General features: G+C 46.6%; 1 protein-coding gene across 1 annotated transcript; it reads right to left on the bottom strand.

Annotated features, from left to right (window-relative positions):
- Positions 1-994: 994 nt before the first annotated feature.
- On the bottom strand, positions 995-26,356 carry T265_07714 (hypothetical protein; the record flags this gene model as incomplete). The annotated part of the gene is made up of 8 exons (XM_009173310.1): positions 995-1,636; positions 5,835-6,420; positions 14,365-14,801; positions 21,581-22,027; positions 23,098-24,951; positions 25,724-25,815; positions 25,870-26,083; positions 26,210-26,356. 8 exons carry the CDS (start codon positions 26,354-26,356, stop codon positions 1,436-1,438), a joined length of 3,978 nt encoding a protein of 1,325 aa, XP_009171574.1.
- Between the last annotated feature and the right edge of the window lie 849 nt (positions 26,357-27,205).

The raw sequence follows: 27,205 nt of genomic DNA, 5'->3' as shown, positions 1-27,205 counted from the left end.
AACAGTTCCTTAAACTGGATAACGCATATATTCACTGTTCACAAGTGAAGTATACCGAGGAACTTCAACCGATAACTCCTATCCAGGCTTGGGCAACTTGGCAGTATCTCAGCCCTCGGACGGAATGGCAGCTAGACGCCCAGAGGTTGTTACGGCTGAACGATTGAGTAATGAATGGATCTATGACCAGGGAATACACGACGAACCAGGGTAAGTGGAACCGAAAGTCTAATTGGAAAGCAGTGAGCAAATGCTAGTCAAAAGTACTAAGCCCCTCCTATTAATATGCGCCTTGGCTTGACCAATACCTTGGTTCCGGACTTTTGAAATTCGAGGGTTGCCCAAATGGCTTTAGAGTGGAATTCTGCGTTCAAAAACACAAGCCTTATCCACCACACCCCCAAACTATGTATAATGACTGCATGCGACAGCTAAACACAGTGACTGTGTCGCTTCTTATACGGAACAGTTTGTTTGTGTCCACTCGTCATTTGGTTTACCAAGCGAATTTATTGAACTAGCAAAGGCCACCGAAGCATCCCGTCTAATTGGCAACAGAATTTTACAAAAATAATCAAACTAGACGGCCTCACACCTCCTGCGATTTCAAGCCGTTCAAAAGAGAGAGGTTTTTTTTCGAATGACTCTGTAGGTGCATCGGTGGATAGGGACTGAACGGATGTTGAAAAAAAATTCCCAATAAAAAGCAAAAGTTGTGTGGAGGGAATCCCCGCTGCGTTCATACAGAGCGGCCACGTGTTCTTCAAAAACTGTCAGATGTGCTCTACAAAACCACAAGTAGCCAACGACTAGTCTTTGATGGTTCTTGTTTAAGCCGGGTGTCGATCTATGTCTGTGTGTAGCTACTTTTCTGGTTCGGGAAATAATCATTCGAAATTGAATAAGGAGGAACAAATATCCACAGACACGATGAATGCACAAACCACTGAATACTGCGTTTCGAACTGCAGCGAATCTAGCTGGAAGCCCCCACCCCCTTCCTAGGCCAATTCGCAAACCACATTTTGAGATCACTCACAAGCGACGCGTGATCAGGTTCTATCTCCTCCCGGACACAAAGTGTCTAGAACCAAGAAGGTTGTAATGCAAACTGAATTGGAACAAAACCGGCAGACATGCATACATATTCTGGTGGACTAAGTTCAGTGGATCAAACGGGTAGCATATTGGCGAACGTCGTCCAGCCACACAAAAGGAGTGGGGCATAAAAATCGAAGGAAAAATTCACCAAGACGACAATACAAGGCAGATTGTGAGTGAGCGGGGATAATAAGAAATCTAGCGTTTTGTTTATCCCAGCGAACGTCGACCTCGTCGTGACCTGAGCATATATTTGATTGGTATGTCTTGACATGTTGATGGGGCGAGGGGTGCTTGAGGCGAGCGTTCACCACAGTTCGAAAGAGATTCTAGCTTAGCTCAATACACCCGAGACATTGGAAGACATGTTTGTAGTGGAAGGGTGACTGGTGATTCCGAGTGGGACTTCATATCGTCGATAAATGGAAGTCACATAAGACATGACAGCGTTCCAATCCGGACGTTCCGTGGCCAGCATGTCCTGTAAGTGTAGGGTTGTCTGTATACCGTCTCTTTCAGCAGCTCGGAAAGCGACCTGCAGTGAAAAGCATTCAAATGAGTTTATGTAAACTCTCTCTCCAATTCCTAAAAGTAGAAATATGCTCCTAATACACTTGTACCAGCTGTCTATCCATTACGGGCGAAATCCTTCGCCTTGGGCAGTTATCGAAGGAAAGATTTCATGACATTAAGCAGAGCAAGTGTAGTGGAACGCAAAAGAATTGACAGGGAACACAGGTACCTCACTGTACAACAAAGCGGCACCCATTACAATACCGTCCGGTTCAGGTAGACTTATGATTCTCAGCAAGCCTCTTTGAGCTTGTTTAAATAGGGTTCACAGGATCACAGAACATCTGGCACTATGCAGACCGCCCGTGTTACCACGGATAGAAACTGGTCCAACCGCCATCCATGTTGGATGCCAAGTTGAAAATCAGCTGTGGGAAATAGCGTCGCTTTAATTGCATTTCATCGAGTGTATGCATATGGCGGCAGAAAAATGGTAGTCTAAACCAGCACAGACAGGCCATCGTAATCTTGTCTTCAGTCCCAAATGGATGATACAGATGTTAGAAGACCGGTGCGATAGAAAGCCGACACAGAAGAGTCATTCATAGCTTCAGACTAAACTTATGCCATGGGCGTCGGTCAGACGCCACACACGACATATCACATTTGCTGGTAATGCAGCTACCGCACCCCACATACTGTGGTGAACATGAGTGGGGCATCGATGGACAAAAATCTGGCTTTATGGTCTGTATCATGGTTACATAATTCCTCACGTTTGACGCTACACTGTTTATGGACTCGGGAAAATCGTCACCTTAGTCGCCTTAGGGAAGTGATTGTGTACAATCATATAGTCGTATTGAGGAGAGGGACGCGTTAAACATTAAACACAGGAATAGGGGGGTAACTGCATACAATAGGTCATTCGGTAGTTCGTTCGGGCCCCAGATGGCTGAAAGGAAGGTCCGCGGTTCGAATCCAACCTCTACATCTCTACTGGTCCTGTCTAGGCTTGGGAAACCTGAAAGTTTCTCAGCCCTCGTGCTTCCTTTGGGTGGTATGGCGGCTAGGCACGGTAAGGGCATTACAGCTTAACGATTCGGTTCCCGTTCAGTTATATCCATGTAGAGTTTGATGTGTCTACCTTGAAATAAGGCCAATTTGGAGCAAAAACACCTATGGACAAAATGATCCAGCAAACACCCATTTACCAAGACCTGTGAAACCGGTAAAGTACCCCAACTGACAAGTCAAGTTGGCGTTAACAGGGGACTCAATCCTAGCTGGTTTGTGAGAACGGTCGTGAACGGTCAACAACTCTTCCGAAAATCCTGTACCAGAAAAGAAGTGCATCGGAGGAAATGACAAGCTGTAAATATGTAGGGCTAGCGATGCATGTGGTGCTTCAGTGAGGTTGGAGTCACTCAGAATTACCGTCCATATTACGTGCATTGTCAAACCTGCAAACGCTGTGTGTGTTGGTTGCCACATTTCAGCATACCACTCTGACACGTGCACCAAATCAGAAGAGTGGACTGAAAAATTCTTGTTGCAGACGTCAGATAACGTGAAATTTTCACACCAGGCTTCTAGACGGAGGGGACTTCAAAGATCTGAAGACGGTACGATGACAGATGGAAGAGTCCTAAAAGCGACGAGCTCACACGCAATCGTGGAACCCTTTGGACTTGTTGGACATATCTGGAGATCCAAATGCCAGAGACACATACCTAGAAGAATGTCACATAGTATGTGCATCCAATCTGAGGAATTCCAAGTTCCACTCGTGCAGCTGCCTCACCTGCAGTGAATTAGATGGGTACTGTTCGCAGTGACCATGTACAAATAATGCATTTTCTATGGGGGAAAATGTTGGTAGCTCAGGTAGGGTAGGTGGTCGTTGGATTGTTCGCCAAGCTGGGCAATTTGATTGCAAACGTTTCATCACCGATCGAGGTGACATCATCGGTGCATTAGCGGGCTAGTGGTTGGCACAACCACTAATTACACATGACCGATGAGCGTTTATCATCAATTATGTGCACGAAGGTATTATTCACGCCTTTCTTCCACAGATTAGGCGGGTTAGTGGTTGGCACAACCACTACTTACACAGTTCACATCGAGCGATGAGCGATTATCATCAATTATGTGCATGACGATATTATTCACGCCTTTCTTCCACAGATTAGCTGAGAGTAACGTACAAGGGTTGTTGTTTCTGAACTTTGGATTCACGTGACCTGTTCTAAAACAATGCAGGAAGTTCGCTCCCACCATCCTGATCCAATCTCCAACCTGTTTTCTTTGAGTGATCCGTTGGGTGTCCCAAACTGAGGTTACGCCAACCTGACTCTGAATCTTATGTTTATTCACTCACAATAATGTTAACGCTACTCACAATGCTATTACATTTTGCGCCATGATTGCGCCCTGTCCCAATTGTCGTATCATCTCACGCGTCCTTCTCTGGTCTAATAGAAAACAGCATGTAAGTGTTCGGTTGAATACTGGGGGCGAAATGGCTCAGCGGTTCGAGCGCTGACCGGAAGGTCCGTGGTTCGAACCCTCTGCCTCTCGATCTCCCCTTCCAAGCTTGGGCAAGCTGGCAGTATCCCAGCCCACGTGTTTCCTTCTGGTGGCACGGCACTTAGGAATCGAAAGGGTGCTACAGCTGAGCGATGTTTTGGTTAAACACTCTGGACTAACGAAGGATTCTTCAGTTGACTCCACCATACTCCGGGATTCTGATATAAATGAGTAGATTGCCATAAAAATTTGAAATAAGGACAAGTCAAGCTAGGGAAAACTGGTTGGACCCAGGCATGTCATTGTTAACCTCCTACCTACATTGAGTTCAGGATGCAGCTCTGATTGATCGGCATTCTCCACACTCAACTTTGATCGCTAAGAGGTATAGTCTCGTTCCTATGAGAAGCAGTTATGAATTGGTTGACACGATTCAGTTGGCCCAAACATCGTGTGCAACAAGCGCTCCCGAGTTGCAACTGTGCTGAATTAAACCTTGTCGATTATACCTTGATCGGGCGTTCGAAATTCACAGCAAATTCGCGCGGAAATGTGCGACTCGACCGAGTATCCAGTTCTTCAAATGCTCATTTGTGGGATACTTTCTGTGTACGGCAGCAGAGGTCGGGTTAATAGTAGAGCTATCTTTAGCCGAATATGTGACGAAAAAAGCTGTTCAGTTGTGGACATTCAAGATACCGACCACGGATCACTAACGGCTGAATCTCCCGCTTACGATATATTTCAGCCAGGGTTTAATTGAGTCTCCAGCTAAAACCTAATTAGTGTGCAAACAAACCTAGTCCAACTTGAGTTCGAGTAAAACGGAAACTGTGCCTAACTAATAAGTCCCGAAAAGGGCGTAACCCCGTGGTGGGTTGTCGGAGAGTTTTCAGAAGCCTCATGAGTAGTGTTCCATCAAAAAAATATTCTGCGCTATCTCGAATATCGCAGCAATCTAAAAATTGGGCCGCTTTGGGGTCACTCGCTTGAAAAACATCACAAACGAGAGGTTCAACCAGGATTGAGTTGAGTATCCCGTTAAAACCAAATTAGTGTGTATCAGAAAGAGGGATCTTTACATATGCGTCTCCTTTGACTAGTCCTTCACCTGCCCCGCCGCAATAACTCGGTTAGTCAACACCAAACAGGGAGACCACTGGACTTGATTCACGCTATTATGAACAATGTGCATGCTCGGTCGCACGAGGATTTGAACTCCCGAGCGAAGCCAGCGCATGCTGGGAGCACGGGTGGTAGTGCTGGAATATTGGTAGCTCGGGTGCATTAGTTGGTAATTGATCAGGTTGCTGCTGATCTGTTCGCCGAGCTCGGCAATTGATTTGCAAACGTTTTGTCACCATTCGAGACCAACAGCGCACTGAAGATGTCTCGTCGAATGGTGACGAAACATTTGCAAATCAATTGTCAAACTCGGTGGACAGATCAACAGCCACCTGATCAATTGCCAACTGGACGCATGGTCTCGATCGGCGAACGCGTACAGACTCGAGTAACACGATTTTCATTCACAAATAAGTGAATCCATGTGCCGCGACAAAGAAAGGGGACCCATATTACTTGGATGCTAAAACATCAATCCTGTGTTTACATAAGATCTGTGTACAGTGATGATGATGAGACTGAAACAAGGCCAACTGAATCAGGCTAGTAGATTCCCTACTTACTTCAAAACATCGTTTCTTATCGACGGGCAAACCGTTGGGGGTAACCAGTTCGTTCCACGGAATCTCAGAAGGAATGTATGTGTGTAACAAAGCACACAGAGCCAATCCATTGTTCCATGAACTCGAGAAATTGGTCACTTCCACGCCACGATATCCCGAAACTCGAGATTGACACCACAGTAGGAGCGCGTTCCGTTTTGATCCAGCTTGGGTGCGCCTGGCAAGCTCCTGTAGCGGGTCCTGACACAGGTGGTGCACAGTCGAGAATGCAGAAGACCCTCCCGAGGACGACGGCTCGGAGGAGGCCATGGAAGAATCTACTGCTGTTTTCGGTATGGAGCCATGTGCGTCCAGGGAATCACAGGTAGATTTTTTTGTGGCAGTGGGCTCGGTCGAATAACGACGAGGGTTGGTGAAATTCGGAGGTGACAGGGAACGTTCGAGGGACGGGTGTTTAGACCCAGCGCACGACTGTTGTGATGTCTGGCCAGTGTTTTGACTGGCAAGCTCCAGGCCGCCATGGAAAGACACAGTGCCTCGAGGTGGGGAAAACGTCTGGTTTGTAATCGAGTCCTTTTCAGTGGCACTTAAATGACGAAAAGGGAACAGGGAAATGTCAAAACTAAGAAAGAGAACAGGCTGACTCAGACCGGAGAAACTTATGAGGTAATTGTATGCACCACCGATTGGTCGGATAACAGAACGAAAGAAAAATGAGTGACAAATACTTTACCCCCGAATCCCAGTGCGCATTTGAAATAAAAGAGAGTCCGAACTGACCAGCCTGAGGCACAGTGTAGACCGTCGACAGAAAGCCACGGGTAGCATAGAAAATGCCTTGTACAGTCCATCTAATCTGGCCAGAGGGATGGCACGAATTTCGCCTAAGATATGGAGGAGACGCTAGGGCCAATCGATTAGAAAAACTCACTCAAAAAAGGTGAGACACCACCGACATGGCATGACGAACCACACGGGCAGAATCGAACAAGAGTGTAGAATGGACAACTTTTACTTACCAAGACCAATAAGATCAACACCTCAAATCGCAAGATATAGAACCACATTAGTCTGACAAAGCTTTATCACACCATCATTTCAGCGAAGAGGAAAGAGAAACGAAGTCGAAGTCGAGAATTCGAAAGTGTACAGCAATGTTTGGATAGACCCGACAGCACAATGTTTTATTGGGCTACGGTATGGATTAACGATATCACCATTTCTGTCACTCGAGCGGTTTTCCATTGTGCTACCGATATGGCTCAGTGGCTAAGGCGCGGACCTTCTGAGTGGAAGGTTATTCGAGCCCAGCACCTCGACTACTTCTGTCTACGTTTGGGTGACCTGGCAATATATCAGCCTTCGTACTTCCACCGGGTGGGATCGCACCCATGCGCCGGAAGGGTGTTACATACTCACCCTCTCCAAATGTTTGCCATTCGTCCCCGAAATCGGGTTCGTCACATCGTACTGATCGCATTATCGAGGGCAGTGCACAGTAGAAATAAAACGCGTTATTAATGGCCTGAATCTGAAACAACGACTTTGTGGTAGTTCTGATCAATGGATACACTTATTGACAAACGCCTCTCCGAACAATTGCGACCGATAAAAGATGAACTGTGTAGGGTTCCCAGACGGCATCCGATCCAATATCTGGATCATCAGAACCAGCGCCACCATTACTGGTTGGCAGCTGGGGCCTCAACTGTCCAGTGCACAGGTGATGGATGTCAGTCATGTGGCCGATTCACATCTGGACGATGGTCGCCATTCGCCACACGGGCCCAACATTCACGTTAAACAAACAAGTGATCATTTATTAACCAGCATCAACTAGCATCAGAATCACAAACCAGTCACAATATATCGGAGATGGGACATGCCTATTTGTACACGACACACCGAGTTGTGTGCTTTTTTAGCCAAATGTTTCTGTAATTAATTTAACTTCTGTTCGTATTCCCTTGACAGATGGCCGAAGAAGCACGAGGAAAGGGATGAAATTCGCAATGTAGATTACTGGACCCCAGGGAGGCACCCGGTAGGAAATAATAATCACTTCCCATTATGACTGATCTCACGAGTAGCCCAAAAAACACTCTGATCGACAGTGAATCCATTCACTTATGATGAGGAAACTTAAAAGTTTCATACAGCGCTCGAGCATTCTGGTTCGATTTTCAGTAATACGAACTCCACATTTCTGCCGGCCCACATTCAGTCGGTAGGCAGTATGAAACAGGTACTGATTAGACTGAACTCTCATCACTACATCCAAAAAAATTATCAATCTGGTTCATATTTCAACCTCTATTACAGTGTACAGTTCGGAACGACAGCCGGGAGGGGGGGGGGACGAGATGGCTCAGTGGTTGGTTAGACCGCGAATTTACTGACTGGAAGGTCCGTGGTTCGAACCCGACCTGGGCTTGGGCAACCTGGCAGTATCCCAGCTCTCGTGCTTATTCCAGGTGCCATGGCAGTTAGGCACCGAAAGGGTGCTACAGCTGAACGATAAGATTTGAACGACAACCAGCACTTTGTGGTGGGGAGAGAACAGCCAAATGGTAGTGGAATGCTCATACGCGTATAAACGTGGAAGGCGGACATATTCTGCCGATTATCATTAGCTGATGTTTCCCGCGAACAAAAACTGCTGCAGAAATCTGTAAATCGTCATAAAGACAGTTTGGCGGAACGAAATTCGGGCTAGTAGCAATGGAGTTCATCCACTGGTCACCCAAGTTTAGGTTCTCATCATGCATGGTGTCCACAGCACACACAAGGATGTGATAACCTGCGAACCAGAACGCTTTTTATTCCAACTTTCTAGGGACGTCGGTGACTCGCTAGTCTAATCGTGTGACTGTAGGTCGTTTTCTATGGACTTGATGCATGCCGGACGATTCGCTAACTACGTACCCAGGCATTCTCGAACTAGAACGCTTTTTATCCCAACTTTCTCGGGGCGTCGGTGACTCGCTAGTTTAATTGGATGTTATCACGTGCTGTGAGGGTAGGTCACTTTCTTTCCATCTCACGCATGCCGAACGATTCGCTAACTACGTACCCAGGCATTCAACACGTCACCGTTCGAAGCTACAATGTTCGATACCTCATAAATATGGTAGTCTCTGCACCCCAGCACTGGTCATTGTACTTCCGACCACTAACAAACCGTCAAACCGAAAGAGAGTACAAGAAATATGAGCAAAACGTATAAGCTGAGTTTGCATCCAAACAAAACATGCAATCCGAAAACCAGATATCATGTGATCATCACATGCCTGATTAATGAAGCCGGCTAATCACACCGAGTGAGTACAAATACCAGGTCAAAAACTTTCCTGCTTTAAGCGGATAACGGCTCGAGTGATGGTGTTTGATTGAAGATAGTCAGCAGTCAAACTCAGTACCACTTGAAGGACAACAGCTGTCAACAGATGGTCACCACCACAAAGACACCCTCAAATCCGACGCACATATGAGCACACAGTCCACGAGTTGGTGCTCTTTCTCGAAGAAACTTTGTCCACAAGTAGCAATCGATCATCTTCGCCACGTGGAACGACATCAATGGTAACTAGGAGTATGATATTGCTGTCACTGCGCCTTACTGTAAGCAATCAAGTCGCACACACAAAAGTTGAACGCGGAATTTGGCATGTAATAAACTGGTGATTGTGCGCACAACAGATTAGTGACAAAGATCATACAGGCTGCGAGGTGTCCGCGGTTTGTTATCAAGGACTGTGGGAAAATAGATAAGCTCCCGAAATGATTTGAAGCGATTGCTTTAAAAGGCAAACCAGTCTCTGTCAACTAAGCTATCTTGGCATAATTAAACACTTGGAATTAAGGCGTGATTCACCAAACTTCCACTTGACGGATCAACTATTTGCTCGTCCCACTCCGTTGACAAGGATATCTACTTTTTCCGTTTTCGTTCAACTTTGTAGGTGATAAAATGATGAGGCTGACGGAGAAAGCTCCTCAAAATCCGCTGTTCCAATTGTTGCTCGTAAGAGCGTTGTCGATCTGGAGAACGCATCGCCCTCATCTTTGAAGACCAAAGCGAAGCATGAGCTCTGTTGGGTAGACTGATCGTACCATCTTTCGGCATGCGCTTTGCATCTTCAAAGTGTGAATTCATACTTCAAAACGTGCAACCTCTGAGTATACACCTTACAAATCAAGAAGAATCGCGGAGGTTGTGGAGTTTTACTTACCTCAGAAGTAGTACTAGTTTCTGGCGGAACTGTACCTGATGAAAGCGTTCAGCTGTAGCACCCTTCCTGTGTCTAGTTGCCATGCCACCCGAAGGAAGCACGAGGGCTGGGATACTGCCAGGATGCCCAAGCCCAGACAGGGGAAGTCGAGTGGCGGAGGTCGGTCAGTAAATTCGCGCTCTAACCACTTGGGCCATCTCGCCCCCCTGATGAAGTGAATGCAAGAATCTCGAAGGACTGAATAACGTTTGCTAATTCGCTTCAATTGTGGTGTCAGAAACGCACATCACAGGGTGTACCAGGCTACACTAAATGCTGGACTGCTGTATGGTTGGGAGACACGGCGTCTGCAGACAGACGATGTGAGGCGACTTCAGGTTTTTGACAAACGATGCCTCAGAAGTGCTGCTGATGCCGGGTGGCATAAACGAATTCGTGACAAGATAATTAGAAAACAGGTATTTGGCCGCGCAGCATTCGCAAAAAATCCAACACCATCAACGATGGTGGCTCGGCAATGTGCTACGAATGCCGAAACACCGTCTACTGAGACAAGTGGTGGACAACATATGACTTGGTAAAAGGGCGTGAAAGAGATTACGAGGAGTTTTGGTGTTGTATCCAGGATGGGACCCTCGTGACCCATCCTGCGCTTGGCTAGAGACACTTTGAGAAATGGCGACTAATCGGTCAGTGGGGTTTGTGCAGCCAGTTTCGTTGCAGACTGTCTGATTGAGCGTTTGAAGGTGTAGGCACCTCAGAATGCTTGATATAGACCAGTACTAGGTCCCCTCCCTCCCTCCCTCTTTTTCTCTTCTTTTCACTCTAGGGCTGTAAATATAATAAGACGAACCCTATGGTTGTACGGAGTGACTCGAGACTTTCTGAAATGTTTGCGCAACAATTTACACGCTATGTTTTGACAGGACACACGGTTTGGCGAGCTTTGTCTGGAGAATGTCTTTATGGAAAGGAGTCTAAATGTAGATTAACAAAAGAATTGAGTGGTTGGAAGCTTGTGTTCATTGTGTGACGATTTTACGATTGAGGGGCCTTATAGAGAGGATGAGTGTACCTAAACCGGCCAAACAGACAACAAGTACCACATGCCCAGTGACAATCGCCAGCCTACCCAAAACGAGCGAAACTGCTTCTCGTCAGATAAGACGACTAGTACGGAAGCCATGTTAGATTACCTCTATCCGGAAGAAGAAGAAGACCCGCCTAACGCACGCTGCGACCGGTGAAGCAGCTTCTGAAACTTTCTCGTGAGTCAAACGTTCCAAACAACTGCCTCGCTGCATGTCCCCGCGTACGTCTCTAACTTTACAGCGCGATGCAGAACCACCGGTTGGTTGAATACGCCCAGATAGACTTCTTCCGTTGGTCCACTTTTTCTTCTAACCGATCTTCTATCCAAAATATTTCCATACAAGAGGAGCAACTCTATTCCGCTACATTTTCACGAGAGAAGTGACAATCATTACGTCATACGGTTGATCGACACATGCTTTTACTCAGGCAAAAGCCACTTCGAAAGAAGAATTACGATGCGCCCCGTTGTGGAGTAAAGCTACATTTGGTATCAACGAAAATTCGCACACCGCATAGACTTTCAAACACGATCCCACGAGTCGAGAAACACTAAAATATGGTGGACTCCAAGGGCATCTTAACAGAGATTATCATGGTATTGAGATTCTACAATGCGGCTACAAACGTGCGGGTGTGTGTATGGTGGGCCCACAACCTTATATTTGATATCTGGGATTCGATAGCACTGTACTAACAGTTTGACTGCGTCATAAACTGGACCATACTGACGTGCTGTCAGTGGAGTGGAATGGAACCCGCTAAGCTGGATTTTCTATTTGCGGATGACATCGATGTTTTCGTGGTAAATCACTACGGTCGTCTCCTCAAAGGAATTCGACAGTACACTTCCACTGTCGAATCCAATACCAAGAGCTTTTGCCCTTCTGCATCTTGCCTTTGAAGCTGCAATAACCGCGTACTCGACGTACAGAGGTTGTAGCTGCCGCAGTTTCGTTCACCGATGATTTGGGGGGAAGTAGGTAGCTGCGCGTTACAGGCGGGAGCTGATAAAATGATGCATAAATCCGGCACTGTCAGTAGGGGGATTGGGAAGGGAGCTATGCATTGAAGGATGCACGAGCGCCATTGAGGGCGCGACTGGACCATATCTGACAATGTCTCTAACCAGTGATGTGGACTGTCTCGGAGTCCCCATCCAGGAAGACGGCAATGACCAGCGCAGCTAAGTTGGCTGGTAATGGCTTTCACACTTCGCTGCCAAGTCACTGTTTGACCGCCTCTGACTCTCTTCCATCCTTCCTAAGGTTGTGCGAAAAGAGCCCATCGAGGTCGACTGGCATACGCAGCACGTGACCCAGCAAGCGCAACCGTTTGATCAGTTCATCTATCGATGGAGAGTTATTTCTCCCGAATACCATTCGAAGTACTTCACCATGGCTGATCCGGTGTTCCCACCGGATTCGGGCAATGCTCCGAAGACATCGATGGTCAAACACTGAAAGTCTTTTAACGTCCCCAGCGCGCAGCGGCCAGGTTTCTGATCCGTATAATAATATGGAGCGCACCGCAGCATTGTAAACTCGACCCTTGACAGAGGTCTTTGAAGCAATAGAGAAGATGTACGAAGTGTCGCTGGTCCTCACCATCATAGACGACAGCATCAGCGCTGACATTGGTGTGTATGTGCAGCTTTAAGTACAGTGGGCCAGCCTTCACTCCAAAAAAAACGGCAAAACCCTTTGGGTCGATCGTTTATCTGCTTGCCGGTAGGACTGAGAATCCTCAAAAGGATTTTCCCTGGTTAGCAAAATAAGTAAATATCGTCCACAAAAGCGCATGAAAGCGAGTCATTCGGAACCTCCTATTGTACACTCCATAAAATCGAATTCCGTGATCCTCCGCAATGCCAACTAACACCAATCTTCGGGAGATTATGGCTAACAAAGGACACATTGAATATAGGCTTAAATGAATTATAAGTAGGCTTTTGTGCTGCAAACTCGATTGAACAACAGTACAGGCAAGTCTCCACTGAAGCCCCACTAGTCAGGATCTGGTTGGTCCGCGTGTGCATCTGAGAAACAAGGCGGGCAATTTACCACCAACTGAAGCAACAACCACAAGGTCAGCATTCACCCGACCGGTGTTATTAGGGATGGACTTATCACAAACGACGCACTGAACAAGGCATGCATTTTCATCAACCAAACCAGTCACAGGGTGGCTTTTGTAGGTTAACAGGCAAGGTCGAACCCAAATAATACCAGCGCTTCACAAGTTTACAAGATACTCGTCGAAAAACCATTCTAATTCGACCAATCGTTGTCTGTAAGAGCCGGGGAAGCATATGACTGTAAATGCACTTTAGCGCATTTCATTTATTTCGCGTATCCATATTAGTAGTATGGGAGAGTTCCCGAAAGTCCTTAGACAACCCTCCCCCAGTTTTATCCTGTTCAAGGCTGATCACGTAGACGTAGTCCTCGGAAATCGGGATAAAAAATCTGGCATAAATAGCAGTTGAGTTATAGTTGGCTCACATAACCACCTAAACTGTTGGAAGCGGGGGTTCGATGGAGTCCCTGGTATGGAGAGCTCCAGACAGTCTGTTTGCCGCACACCAAGCGGACGAATATCAACAGGGCAGCTTATGGTGCCTCTAGTTCCGGCAACTTCAATTCGCATACATGCTCAAAAATGAGCAGCAACATAACCGCTTTTGAAAGTCAACTTGTATGACTGCACCGGCTGGTTCATAACCGTAGCGGTGCTTGTGTGCGTGCATGTGATCCAAGCTAGTTTGATTTGTCCGCAGATCAAATGACACTCGTCCCGAAGAATGGTACGCAGCTGATTGATCTGTCATGTGCTCGTGACAACACCAGTGACAATGAGAGTGAAACGCAATAGTGAAGAACATGTGTTCCGCACGAGTGTTGCTATGGTTGATGACTGGATAAAAAGGTAACAAATTCAAGCTATTCTGAAACGGTAACTTCTCAATCGGTTCCAAACCTTTTCCAATTGATACATAAATTCATCCGAGTATTTGGCAAGGAAAGAGCAGCCTTCCCTCTAAGACAACGAATTCCTGGAGGCAATCACCTTCGGGAGGATGTAATCACCTAACTAACTGGTCGTTTCCGAAAGTAGACTTTCTGAATCTACCAACAGAAAACGTTGGGTCGATGCGGTGAAACGTAAAGGACGGTTGAGTTCAAGCACCATGGATAAATACATACTTATAGGTGTTTTTATCCAAAATCGGGGGAGCTCCTGGATCGGAAATTTGGGATTTAACTGCGTGAATTCTTCTTGGGTTGGATGAGACATTCTCGGGTGTCAGCGAGAATTTGGACTTTGCAGTTTCATGAAGCACCGGTGGGACGGATCCCGGTCCCCCAGGAGCACTGGAATTCTCCTCGTCTGTCGGAAACTGAGATAGTGTGATTGGGGACCCTAGGAGGCTGGCAGAATGGATCTTTGAGGATTTTGTCGTGGACCCGCCATTGGACGATGTCATTAGACCATTAGTCCCGTTCGATCGAACGTCACCCGAAGGGGTTGGATTTGACTGGACACGTGTCAATAAACGTTTGGGTGGGCTGGGTGAGCTGGAAGTCAGCGACTTCTGAGTGTTGGAGGTCAGGCCACGTTTCTGCTGCTGTACAGCTTTGACCTACATGTGGTAGATAAAAGCAGATGTAAACCGGGAGTTACACGAAGAGACAACTGACGTTCCAGCACTTACGCAAAATATACCAGTCTTTTCAAATCAACAAAAGGCTTTGCAAGACAACAAGTTCAACAGAATCAGTGCGCACGGTCTCTCTGACCAAAACCAACGGACGGCAAATGGCGCTACCAGTCATTTAATGTGCCGAACTCGATCAACAAAAACACTTGCCTGTGGGGCTTGAATTTTGCACCAACCAACATAGGTGCGAAAACAGTTCGAGATGTTTGGAAAACACATTTCGGTTACATGCTATGTCCAACAGGGTTTCAACTATTCAGGAAGGTGTGAAGACGAATTCAAGTTATGAAGGCAGTTACCATCTACTATGGTACGAAAACATTGGTAATCAAATAGCTGAATGCATCTGAAATCTTCAGATCAAACAGGCCGGGATTCACTGGCATAAGGTCGAGCTGCTCTCGGGGTAGTTTTGTACACAAGTCCCTTTGGCCTTATCGAAGTTCCTGGCGGACGTCAATGATGACACAAACTGGCGAACATCGCTCGCACCCCCATGACTTCACCAGCCACATTGCAGATGCCAAGAACAGTAAACCTGTGGATAAATTTGAGCACCTCATTGGGAAGTTTCAAAAGGTACTCTGAAGTGGGACTTTGCACTTTGGAATCGTAAAGTGTCTACCGAAACTACGTACCGCTTCTGATGATCTATTTATATCAGCTGGTGCGGACATAGTGATCGCGAAATAAGAGAACAATTTCCCAGCCTATCGATATTCCTACAGATTTGATTTCGATGCCCAGTGCACTCCATGATAATACTGACGTCAAAATCAAACAGGAGGGGGGAGAAGACACAACCCTGGTGGACCTCACTAGTTGTGACGAAACTGTTTGACAGTTAAGTGCACACAGTAACGCTACCAGAGGTATTGAAATAAAGGAACACAAGATTTTTCCAAACCTCAATGGCACTCTTTGTTGACCAAATATAGGTCGGGGAGCCGATCTGTACACCCAGTCGAAGGTCTGTTCGAAGCTAGGGAAAAATGCCGAGGTGGTGTACGTGAGACCGTTGACACACTGCGCAAGGTAACGATGTAGTCAATGCATCCTCCACTTGACCGAAACTCCACCAAATCTCCTCGAACTTGCACCTCACGTGATGAGGTCAGATGTCGCATTTTTAGTAGTTGCCGCATTACAACTGGAGTAAGGCCTATATCCCTGTGGTTTCTACAATCGCTTGGGATATCTTTTTGGGCATAAGTTCAATGGCTGATTGGCTTCACTTTTGTCCGGAGCATTTTAGTTTTCCGAAGAGTTTAAACAATGAAGTCGGAACAAACCACAGATCCGCCGCCATCATTAAATAATGCTCATCTAGCAGTGTTGTTCAACCCAGACTCGTCAATTTAGCTCACCGGAATTAACGAACCCTATCAAGCAATCTCGTACACTTAACTTAATATCCTTCAACTCAATTTACTGCAGAAAAACGATCAGCTAATTAGGTCACCAACTAACGAGGATACCGCGTCGTTCCGAGCAACAGCGTCGATTCAAATTCATGGTCGGTAAAGAACGAATTGACACCACTGGTAAGAACGAAGCAGATTAACGTGAACTACTTAAAACAGCTGAATCAAAAGAGATGGAATGCACATCGAAACATTTATTACCGAATGGTTCTGTACTGCAAACCTAAAACTCAAACTTTCGGTGCCACTTACATCTCACATTAATCATGTCTCGATTCCCCTATCACCATCCAGCTCATTGGTTAGTCAAAGCAATCGAGTCTGCCTTCAGTCTCAAGATACCTTCGAAGTTGTAAATCTGTTGCTGTGTTTGAACATCCAAAACAAGACTTTATCAGAAAACTGAACTGAATACCAGGCTGAAACTCTCGTTGATGAAATTCCTCAATCGAATGTGCTGCCTCATGTTCCAGTTGGTGATGACTTCCTATAACGCTGAGTAGCAACGTGTACCTAATATTCCTACGAATACAGTCAGTACAATTACTATTGTTATTACTATTAGTTAACTTGCCGCGGAAAGTAGTATCTTCCTGGGACTCTCGTTAAATGAGGCATTTGTACTTCTAAGGGACTGTATGCAAAAACGTATGGTTTTTCGTGGGACTCGCTGACGACGAGTAGAAGGTGAGGCCATTGGAAGGATCAATATAAGCAAATATATTCGTGAGCCATGTCGGAAGCAAACTACCGATAAACATACGGGAGCAGAAGGTACCCACCCAACTGCGCACTGATGATGTCTCCTCTTATGGTGACGAAACCTTTGCAAGTCAGTAGCCAAGCTCGGCGAACAGATCAACAGCCATCTGATCAACAACCAATAAAGGAGCTAGTTTCCTAAGTAATCCCTACGTATTCAGACCGAAAGCAAGTGTAGGGAATCCATAAATTAATTAGCAATGTTCACAGAACCCAATTTTACGGTCGTGGTATCCAGTTGCACGACTTCAGTCGAAGCGGAGGATCGGATGACACACTATCCATAAGTGTAGCAAAAACAGAAACTTGTACAGGCTGCACCAAACTGCAATGGATTAGAAGCGCGTGAAGCATGGCTACCGACAGATCCCACCTCAGAACGGTACCTGTAATATGTTATGAAGCCTTACAGACCAAAAAAGAAGCGCGAGTTGGTTTCAAGCTCCGCACTGAGGCCGATTTATTCCAGTCCACCTTTCGAAGGTGACGACGTCCCACGCTTTATCAACAGTCGACTATATGCGGTGGATGAGGGACTATAAAGCGAGATGGCCCAAGTGGTTAGAGCGCGAATTTACTGACCGGAAGGTCCGTGGTTCGAATCCGACCTCCGCCACTCGCATTCCCCTGTCTAGGCTTGGGCAACCTGGCAGTATCCCAGCCCTCGTGCTTCCTTCGGGTGGCATGGCAGCTAGGCACGGGAAGGGTGCTACAGCTGAACGCTTTTTCTTCATATAGCGCTGTCCGTCTGGTGCCTGGTACAGGAAGTGTTCAAGTTCAAAGAATGATCGAGGGACCATATCCGACAAGCTGGAGAAGTAATGAGGGTTAAACGGAAGCGACAACCGTGCAATCCTCTTGAGGAGGCCCCAGACAAGTAAACAAGCTTAAAAACATCATAAACGAGAGATTCATCTGGATTCCAGGTGAGTTCCTTGCAAAACCGAAATTGTTTACAAATGAGTGTAGTTCGCTAATTTCATGCAAGTTAGCTTCAAGTTTGACGGAACCTCGAGGACTGCGCCTACCTGATGATGGTCGTGAGCTGTCGAAGAATTTTTAGCAACTTTCGGCCCGTGGCTGAACGGTTAAGCGTTCAAACTACTAGCCAGGAGGTCGAGGGTTTGAGACTCTCCGGAGTTTCGTGAGATGTGCACTGCTCATGATTCCCAATAGGGATGAAACAGCTGTACAGGGCTTATCAGCTTTCAGCATAGACTGGATTCACATTCCTACAGGAGGAAATCTCCATAAAAAGTAGTATATTACGTCTAAACAACAAAGCAATTTAGTTAGTAAGTTAATAGGTAGGTAGGTAGTTCGAAGGTTAGTCACATTCTTCAGGATAAACACAGCTATCTGACCACGGGAACCTGATACAGCGGAGCAAACATCCGGATTCCGCAGAGCGCTTAAGACGCACTTATTTACCGGAATACTAAACAAAAACTCTGGTTATATTTCACTGTTACAGACGGAGCATAAAGGAGGTACGGTGACACCGGGGCCAAATACAATTGATAAGTGTGTGTGTGCGCGTGTGAAGAAATACGCTGCACCTCAGGCATGACAGTGCACAGTGTATTCTGACGTGTGCTTATATTTTCACTGCAGCTAAACTGACCAAAACTTGGTGTCATTAAGTATTCTGAATCTTTTCCTCACGAGAATTATCACTGTGATGCGTACCTCACTGGTAACATCCAGCGGACGAAAACCACCACGTGATGATAGTGAAAGCGAGGTGAGCGAGAAACACAGCTGTAAAGTGCACGACGTGACGATCGATCACATCGGAACTAGAAAGGAGTATAGTTTGTAGTTAAATGTCCACACATCTGCACTTTATCAAAGAACAGACGTAAACAACTGATACGAGTTTCTACGCGTGCAAGCCGTGTTACGCATCTTAGGATGATACAGAAGAGACGCATTCGTAAGAAGAATTTGCATAGGCTATTCAACCACACTGAAGCGCACGAATGTGGGCTGCACGTGGACTCGGGTCGATATGTCGCCACGTACTTCACTAAAGGCCAGACATAAAGCATACAGAAGTGTTTCAGTGGATCACTCCGATCCAGGTTGCCATCGCCTTTTCTATCGTACTACATGGTTGCGTTCTTTTATTTAGTGGAAAATTGCAGCGAATGCAAACCGATACAAATTAGCCTCCAGTGCTGAGCTCCACATTGGTTAGTCCCTCACACAATTGTAAAAAATCCCGACTAGTTGTGATGCTGAACTGGACAAGTGGGAATCGGACGCACTGGCGAAAGTAGCGTTACGGAGTTAGATTACATCTTCTCTCTAAGTGATCCTCTGGTCTGTGAGCAAGCAAACTTTCTTAGCGAGAAACACTCATTTGCATATCAATTTGGTTTTGACGGGAGACTCAACTGGAACCCAACTGAATCACTTGTTTATACTGTTTTTTAAGCAACCTCGTGAGTAGTGCATGACGTCTAAGCAAACTACCTCTCATTCGAAGTACAAAAACAATGAAGCCAGGAGTTGTTCATCACCCCCTCAGGTAGTGCTTCACTTAATTTCTTACCATGACTGATATTTACAGCGTGTTCTATACCGGAAACCGACCTCAAGTTCTAGACGGAACACAATAAACTTCAGCAATGTACTACTGGCTCCGTCCTTCCTCAGGTCCCTCAGGCAGAGTTCCCATCAAATATGAACGACGGATTCAGTTAAGCCACCAGTTAACACCAAAGTAATTTGCAACTGAGCGAAGTCTTCTTGTCTAAGCCATTTTATGCATCCGATGCTAACCAACTGGTGTCCGAAAAAGATGTTAAGTCGCGATCAATCAGCAAGGCGTCCGACAACTCAGCAGAGGCTTTGCTACACGGACTAGAATACATGATCATCTTCAGGTGAGAGTCACGGACGAATAGCACGTGACATCCTAAGCCCGATGTGATCAAAACATTTGATTTGAATGTTCAAGTCATGTGGGTATTAGCGCTTTCTGCCACACAGCAAGGACTGGAGAAGTACATCCGGGCACATAAATTCGTGAACGACAGTGCAGAGGAAACATGGTATGGATGCTACAATAAAAAAGTGTTCGTAAAGACTACTGCATAGTTCACTACCGGCTTCGATCTTTTGATCGATGCATCCTCGGCCAGAGCGAAGTCAACTTAATTCCAACGAATCTGTCTCTCCCGATGGTCGATCAACCATCAATCAATCAATGAACTCATCACCATGAGCACAATGGTTCCGGTTGATACAATTTCGAACACTGGGAAGTGGGAGAGTGAAGGACTCATCAGTCATATAAGTAGGATTAGATCACAGAAAATGTCCCAACATCTTTAGTTTCTTCTATGACGGACTTGGGGAATAATATTCACTTGAAGGATATAACGAACTAGAGATTCAGCCGAGCTTCCTCACACCTTAGTGTGCAAACTCGAAATATCGAGCGCCCTCCGTCCATTTACGAGTCAGTTGGTCAATCAACCAATCAATTAATCAATCAATCAGTGAGTGAACCTAGAACTGATTGAATGAATCAACGAATGAATGAGTACAGGTTAGAAGGTTTGTGTGCATAGCGCAGGGGAAAGTGGTCACGAAGGCAGGCAATGGGTTGCATAATGTGCAATTCAAAGGGCTTAAGTAGGTCAAGTTGATAAGCCACTCAGGGTATCGAAGTGGTAGTTCCCCCAAAGCGCGTAAGATCAGGACCTTTCTATACTGGGGATACAAGCGGAAGACGAGTTACCGAAAAAACGCGATGGGCGGTCGTTCAGTGGTAAATTTTTGCCGGCTACCAAGATAATATCCAAATGTTTGACAGGCTAGTTAAAATAACAATGTAATGATCATAGTCGCTTAGCTGTAACACCCTTCCAATGCCCAGCTGTCATGCCACTCAAAGGAATCACGAGAGTTAAGATACTGTCAGGTCTCCCAAGCCTAGACAGGGGAAGTCGAGATGCAGAGGTCGGGTTCGGACTACAGACCTTTCGGTCAGTAAATTCGCGCTCTAACCACCGAGTCATCTCACCCCCTTAGTTGATGAATAAAACGTCATAGCATGTTTCGGTGTGTTAAGCCCATGGAGGTGCCAGAAGTGGTTTATGTGTCAATTGGTTTCTGTTTCGGGTCTTCAAATGACTCGCCCTCACAACCTGGATGTTACTGAAGTGTTATTGGTTAGCTCAAACTACCTGTGCGTGTGTACCTTGAATGAGTCATATGGTCATGCAGACCACCCTTCACAAACACCGTGGGTTTCAAATGTTTAGCCGTTGCCATCATATTATGCACCAAAAGCTGGGAACAAAAATGTCCAATCCTGTTTACTCTCTGGGTTTACATTGGTCAAAGAGCATTTTGACGGTTGCACACACGTTCCGGAACAATATGCACTTGAGGTTTGAGGATGAGTCCATCGACATGGCTTGATGTGATAAGCAGATTAGGGGGATGAATGGTGCGCATTGTGAACCTCACTGAAAGATGTCAGAAATGTAAGCAACCCACCTGGTTTTCGATGCTCTGGATGAGGCTGCGCACTGTAGGCCCGGTGGTTGTCAAGCAGCTGGGTCTCATCGGTGCGCCGGGCGAACCCGTGTACGGCCGAAGGTGTGAAGCACGACTGAACGGGGCTGGTATGTGTGCAGATCCATAGGGAGCGTACGAGCTTGGCCGACCAGGGTAGGTAGCACTACTACCATCCGCAATCGTGGTTTGTTGTAGGGACTTCGCACTGCTTACGAAATCTCTCGTGGGCAAATGTAGCGATTGTTGCTGTTTTCGAGCGGGATCCTCAGCATCCTCTAGACGTCCCCCATTCGTCGTCACGTCTGTCCCCACACGGCTCCGGATGTCAATCGAGTGGATAGGCTCATCCTGGATCGAGTCTAGTTTGTCTTTTACCAAAGCCAATTCGTTCGAGAGACACGTTGCTTCACGGGACAGTTTGTCAACCTGAATATGATCACATTCCAGACAACGGAAATTTTATAATCCACCGGGAACCAAATAAAAACACAATGTCACTTAGATTACTTGACTTGAGGGGAGACGTAAGTTCCGTAAGTTCAAGTCACCAAGTTAGCCACTTCATACACCCCACAGACCAGTGGAATGAACAGTGGTGCTACTTTTCCTGTTCTGAGAAACGAAATGAAACGGTCAGAAATTTAAGCTTTATCCAGTGGTGCCCAGGAAATGTTTCTGTAACAGGTCTCTCAAGTACTTAACCGTTCTCTTACTACAATATATATACAGCCGTTTAGGAAACTGAAACAGGGAATGAAAAACCCGATTATGAAGTTGAAGCAGCGAGAGATTTGAGGGATCCACAGTTCCAGTCATGACAGCTCAAGTTCGAAAGGAGAATAGGTTGAGTGACTTCAAACGAGCGATCGGATATCACTCAAAACCTATCGCCATTAGGTAAGGGCGATTTATTGAAAGCCAAACCACCGTCAGGTATGGCATTCATTCTGTGCATGGATGCCAGGAAATTAGAATGGAGCGTTTTCAGTCAACGAAAACTGGTCAGGGACAATAAAGACATCGAAAATAGATTAGAAACACGGTTCTTCACGATGAAATCAAACAGCCTACCCTCTGAATTATTGGGAATCTGTTACAAAATTCATTACATTAAGTAACCTAGTTTCACAGGCAGTAGGAAGGAATGAGGTCATTCGGTCCGCTAGGCTGACAAGTAATATGACGGCTGTGTCAGGTCAGTCATCCCTTCATACGCGCCATCCCATAGAGACCACTCAGAGTTCCCATTCTCTCAAGCAGTCCATAGTGGCCTTCGTCGTTAGCCAAGACTACATAAAAGACATCTGCATGGACATCTTACTCTCACAGAGACCAACTACTCATTACTCGTAGCGGCTTCCCTCGGAAGTATTACCGTAAGGCGGTAGGGGTCGAGGTGTGAATATACCACCTTTCCAGACGCCAGCCCGCATTCCCAACTAAGAGTTGTTACGGTGCTACAGGCAAATTACGCTGTCCTCATCATTAAGACTTACTTGTCCTTTCAAAGCCGCATTTTCTTCCAAAAGCCGCAGCGCTTCAGCTTCAGATTCTGATTTGATTCCGTCCGCAATCTGTACTGTCTTCAGTAGGTCACGTTCGTAAAGACGCCATTCTGTCGCTTCCCGTTCCCGTTCGGATTGTAACAGTTCAAATTTATCGCGAGCTTCCTTCAATTCCTCTTGCACTTCAATTAACTTCAGTTGAAGCTGGGCATTTCCACCATCCGGACAACCGCACACCGGACAGTCGCAAACCGATATCCCCGATTTGTTTTCCGTAGTCTTTGTTTGCGACTCTGATGGGCCATCTCGTTTCTCCACCGAGCTACCGTTAGTTGCATCCCCAGGATTTTTCGTCCTTAAAGCTGTTAATTCTGTCGACAATTTCTGACATGAACCTTTGAGATTACTGTTCTCTAACTCCAAATTATCAACATTATCCTGCAGTTGAGATACTTTCTCCGTCAGGACACGACATTCACGAGCGAGGCCATCATTACTCTGAGCCAGATCGTTATTCTGACTGAGAAGAACCTGCTTCTCTTGTTCAACGGAGGCGTATAATTCACAGAAATGGTGTTCCCTTGACCCAGGTGTTTGAGCCCGCCGATCCGTGAGCAGCAAGTGTTTGAGCTGTTCAATTTGGAACCGACAGTGCTCTAACTTAGACGTCTGAGTAGAGAGCGCTTCCAAAAGAATTGCCCGTTCAAATGCCAAGTTATGGGCTTCTTCATGGGCTTCATCCACGCTGCGCTGTAAATCCCAAAGTTCCTGAAGTGTGGCTTGAAGTTCTTCGTTTGTGGTGTAATTTGCCTCCTCCATTTGTAGCAGCCGGCCCTGAAGAGTAGCAACCGAAACGGGCGGATTTGATAGAAGCCTCGTCTCGGCTGTCCTCGTTGTTGTTGTCATTTCCGTATTATCTCCGGCCATGTCGTGAGAGTAATTGGATGCACCACAATCCGCAGCGCTGTTCAAATCCAACGACAAAGTCGGTTCGTTCCAATCACCAGACATGGAGCTCATGGTAACTGTACCAGTGAAAGGCGTAGTCACTCCCCCAGGGGTGAGCCGAGTTGTGGTGCCCAAAGATTCTGGCGGAGACTGATGTGGAACACCAGGCTTTTTTACCAATGGATTGGACGATGGGGTGAGAATAGGTGCTCTCGGGACTTGGGTTGACTCAGACACTACTACTCCCTCCACCTCCTCGTCATCCTTTTTACCGTCATCTTCGACTATTTTAGATCGAAGTAGCAAATTCTCTTGCTTCATCTCTTCGGCCAGGGCGCGCGCCGTGTTGGCCTCTTCCTTCGCACGACGAACTTCAAAGGTGAGTTTTTCAATCTCCATCTTACGCGTTTCGGTCAGTTGAGTCAATTCTGAGATTCGAGCCTCATATTGTTTCTTCTCCTTTTCTACGCGAGATAAAAGATCGCTGTTAGCTGAGATGCGGTCCGCGTTATTCGCACGGGATTTCGGGTTACTAAAAGTATCACTTCCCGATTTGGAGGCAGCACAAGCTCCCGGAAGGTTAACAGCGCTACCGTGAAGTGGTTGTCGCAAAGGACCTGGACGTTTTGTCACTGTAGCAGATTTATTCCCGTTGTGTTGTGGAACCGCAGCAGGAGGCTTGAATGGAGTGGGTGCTTTCAAGTTTTGGAAACTGAATGATTTCCTTAAGCTTCGCCCCGTCTGGGTCGTGATTCCCGAGCGGTCAGATCCCTGAGAGGTGGATCGTGAGGAAGCTGAATTGGTGGTCCTGACTGTACTGGAATTGGGACGAGTAGGAGCTGCCTCTCTTCTTGGCTTCTGTGGATTCGCTATGACAGGCATTGGAAGTAAAAACAGCTGAAAAACATGGAAAGAACAAACGATGAAAATACGAAACGAAAAAGGAGCCGTGCACATCCAGAGAGTAAGCTAATCCTGTCAGTATGCCAACAACATGAGCATAATCGAAATGTAGTACGGTGAGCGGTAAGGGTACGGCAAGCGCGACACCACTTGACTACAAAGTTGGGGGGGAGCCTAGGTAGAAAATCTGCGCTTTCATTAAAGAAGTGGAAAAAAATTCCGGCTGTCGTGAAATTGTTAGTTTAGTGTGGTGAATCCAGATGAATGTCACTTCGCCTACCAAGTTGAAACTTCGTCAAGTTGTGAGTGAGGCTCACTTCTACGTCCAAAGCGCCCACAGACTGGTCTAGGTCGACAATGGACCGCCCATTTCAAGCTGCGATACAAATCGCTGACACATGAACGGATGAGACCGTCTTTACTGTGCTTCAATGGGGGCGCTGAATTGAGTAAAATCAACGAAAAATGTATGGACGTCGGAACAAATAATTCACATTAACTGTAAGTGTTAGGTGACATGCAGTGTCCTTGGCTTGATTAAGCTATACAAATTGTTCTCTTTCAAAATGCCCAATAAAAAGACCGGCCAAAAGCAGCCATTTCTGAGTGATTCAAATGCATCACCATCATCATCGACAGCATGACACCAACGCTTCGCTAGCGTACAGACATGATTTAATTGAAGGGATGAAGCTGGAGGGACTTGGTGATAGCTCTCTACAATCATTCCGAGGTGCCTACACTTCCAAACACTCATTCAGGTAACGTGGATAGAAACTGACAACAATAACGCCATTGATATCAGTTGACCGCGATAACTTGCAGCGTCTCCAACCAGGGGATCACGAGGCTTCCATCCTGGAAGGCTAGTAGCATCGACAGCACCAAAACACTACGTAACCTCTTTCACACCTCTCTGCCACGTCAAGGGTTGGCCACATCTCTGCTCCCACCACTTTGAGTTGGGCATGGAAAACAGCACTTTCTTCGGCACTCGCAACACATGTCCCAGGCAACGCAGTTTCTGATGCTGAAAACATTCTTCAATGGAACTACCCGTTGCACAGCCAAAAACCTTCAAACCGAAGCCTTCAAATTGCCAAGTTACGGATTCGCCGACACCAACCTACACGAGCTATGGTTCTGAGACAACGGTTGTCGAAAGCTTGAAGACGTCTCAGTCTCACAACCCGGACAGACCAAGTCTCACAGCCACACCAGGAAACAGCCCTCAATGTAGCACGATACACACATCACACAACCCGACCTCTGACTCTCGACTTTCCCTGTCTAGGCTTGGGCAACCTGGCAGTATCCCAGCCCTCGCGCAACCTTCGGGTGGCATGGCAGCTAGGCACCGAAATGGTGCTACAGCTGAACGGTTTATTTTTACATACATCACTTAAGATACACTATTTGTGACGCCATAGGTGTCTCAAATTAGCAAACACGACCCGAGCCTTACAGACTCGTGCAACTTCCAGTACTCCTTTCTGGATTGTAAGTGGCGTGTTCAAAGACCGCATGTGCAGGGGCATGCCCATGTGCAATGTGCATACCAAAGGACGAGATGACGTTGGTCAGTTCATCCAAAAACACCTGCGCCCTCTCCTCCTCTTCGAACATGAGATCTGCATATTCCAAATCGACAAGGTTTTCTTCACAGGCTATTTGAACACCAGGGTTTTGGAGACCCTCCAGCGTTCGTCTCATGGTTTCATCGATCACGAAGTTAAACAGGAATGGAGAGAGTGGGCAAACTTGACGGACACCGCTTTGTGTACGGAAGCTTTTGGAGAGCTCTCCGTAAACTCTCACACGTCCGGAAGTCTGAGAATACAAAGAACGTACTATGTTTACAAACTTCCGAGGCGTTCCTTGGTGGGCAAGCGTCTCAAGAAGAACAGACCGATCAACCGAGTCGAATGCGCCTCGGAAATCCAGGAATACTAGAATCGTGGGTCGCTTATACGTATGGCGTTGTTCTAGCACCTGACGCAGTGTGAAGATTTGGTCAACACAACCCCTACCAGGCCGGAATCCCGCTTGCTGCTCTCGAGTCAGTGTCTCACGAGCCACCGTAAGGCGACGAAGCACAATTGACGCCAACACTCTCGTTACAACCCTGCGGTCACTACGCGCCCTTTTTTGAAAACGGGCACTATCACCGATTCAACCCAGTCGTCTGGGACAGACTCCTTTTCCCAAATGCAAGCAAACAGATCGGACAAGCGCTGACTGAGGACTT

This window comes from Opisthorchis viverrini (assembly GCF_000715545.1).
Source record: "Opisthorchis viverrini unplaced genomic scaffold opera_v5_184, whole genome shotgun sequence".
Lineage (NCBI taxonomy): Eukaryota > Metazoa > Platyhelminthes > Trematoda > Opisthorchiida > Opisthorchiidae > Opisthorchis > Opisthorchis viverrini.
This window is presented reverse-complemented; position numbering and strand designations above follow the sequence as displayed.